The 1,516-nt window shown below is 52.0% G+C and overlaps 1 protein-coding gene across 1 annotated transcript in view; it reads left to right on the top strand.

Moving 5' to 3' along the window:
- The window catches only part of DLX5 (distal-less homeobox 5), a 30,797-nt gene that overhangs the window by 25,083 nt on the left and 4,198 nt on the right, over positions 1-1,516 (top strand). Inside the window, exon 2 of the mRNA XM_009994973.1 lies at positions 1,132-1,494. Coding sequence (XP_009993275.1) covers positions 1,132-1,494 — 363 coding nt within the window. The remainder of the gene's footprint in view (positions 1-1,131; positions 1,495-1,516) is intronic.

Raw genomic sequence — 1,516 nt, 5'->3', positions numbered from 1 at the left:
GACGCGGGGGCCCTGGGCGGCTGCTCGGCCGGCGCGGCGGGCATGTGCCGGTAAACAATGACCGTATTGTGAAATAGAAAACAGACTCCGGCTCCCTCTGAAACGCTCGCTCCCCACAAGATGTGTTAAATAAAAACCGCTGGGGGAAAAAAACAGCAGAAAGTCAAGAAAATCGGGTTCGGGCTGGGAAGGACGGGGGACAGGAAACCCGCAAACAGGCAGATTTGTATGCCCTCAGCTCAGTAATCCTCGCACGGACTGCAAGGGCTGCGATGCCTTGGAAAAAAAATGAGCTTGGGGGTTTTGCGGTTGGATCCGGTGGATTCCTGTCTTTATTATTATTCATTTCCCCTTTTTATATAGAAAGGTTTGTTTTGTTTTGTTTTGTTTTCTTTCCTTGCCTTTTTTTTCTTTCCTTGTCTCCGTATAAAACGAGAGCAAACTTTCTCTGCTCCGGGAAAACCGATCGAGATTTCCCCGGTGAGCTGCAAAAACAGCTTGTCAGGACCGGACGCTGCCGAGGCTGGGTGCGATACCAGCGCCCGGGTCCTCTCCTGTTTTCTCCTTCCAAAAGGCACCTTCCTGCCCGGACGTGTTGAAGTGCAGTGCCCTGGAATTTATGACACAAATGGGCTTCCCCCCTACTCTGTCCCTCTCTTCATCTGTTGAAAATCTCTACCGTCCCTTCCAACTGGATGCAAATTGGGGGCTTTAATAAACCTACTTCCCCCTTCCCAGTCGTAAACATGGATGGCTCTCCGGTTGCCCTCTTTAGAAAACAAAAAACAAAACAAAACAAAAAAAAGTAAAGGGGGAGAGAAACATTTCCAATGGATTTAAGTAAGTGATTCATATCATGAAATGCTTAGGGATTTGTTTAATGTGATTTTATATGAGCTGTGGGCATTTCCAAAGCAAACAATAAGTTCAAGTACAACATGCACAGTTGTGTTACAAGTGATACCCAGCTGGCTCGGAGATCTTCGGTGAGCAAACAGGCTAAATCTGGAAAGTAAACAACTTCTGAAAAATCTACAACTCCAGGATACTGAAAACAGCCTTTTATTTGTTTTCCTGAGTGTCTAGTAAAATCTGATCCATTTTTTTGCAACACTGCTGTAAAATCCCCAGGGACGGGCATCACCGTGGCTTTACCCCGGCCCGGCCTCTGCGCAAACGGGCGCGGAAAGCCGGGTGCTGGTGGAGGAGGGTGCTGCTGGTCAGGGTGCTGCGGGAGGGGGAGAGACACTCCTGCACAGCACCAGCCGCTTCTGGGGGGCTGTCACCCGGGAAATAGGCTCTTACAACGGCCTCCGAGTGGAGAAGCCCCGCAGAGACCTCCCAGTGTTCCTGTCCACGCGTGAGGGTGATTTGAGCTCCCCTCGTGATGGGCATCTGACCTGGGCCGGAGCGGGACCCGATTATGAGCATCCCCACGGGGCGGTGAGGGGCTGCCACGCGTGGGGCCGAGGGGCCACGGGCCCACCCAGATGGGTACCGGCGCTGCCGGTGGGCG

The sequence above is a fragment of the Chaetura pelagica genome, unplaced genomic scaffold (assembly GCF_000747805.2).
Source record: "Chaetura pelagica isolate M959 unplaced genomic scaffold, ChaPel_1.0 scaffold12, whole genome shotgun sequence".
Lineage (NCBI taxonomy): Eukaryota > Metazoa > Chordata > Aves > Apodiformes > Apodidae > Chaetura > Chaetura pelagica.
The sequence above is the reverse complement of the archived record's forward strand: the minus strand, read 5'-3'. Positions and strand labels throughout refer to the sequence as shown.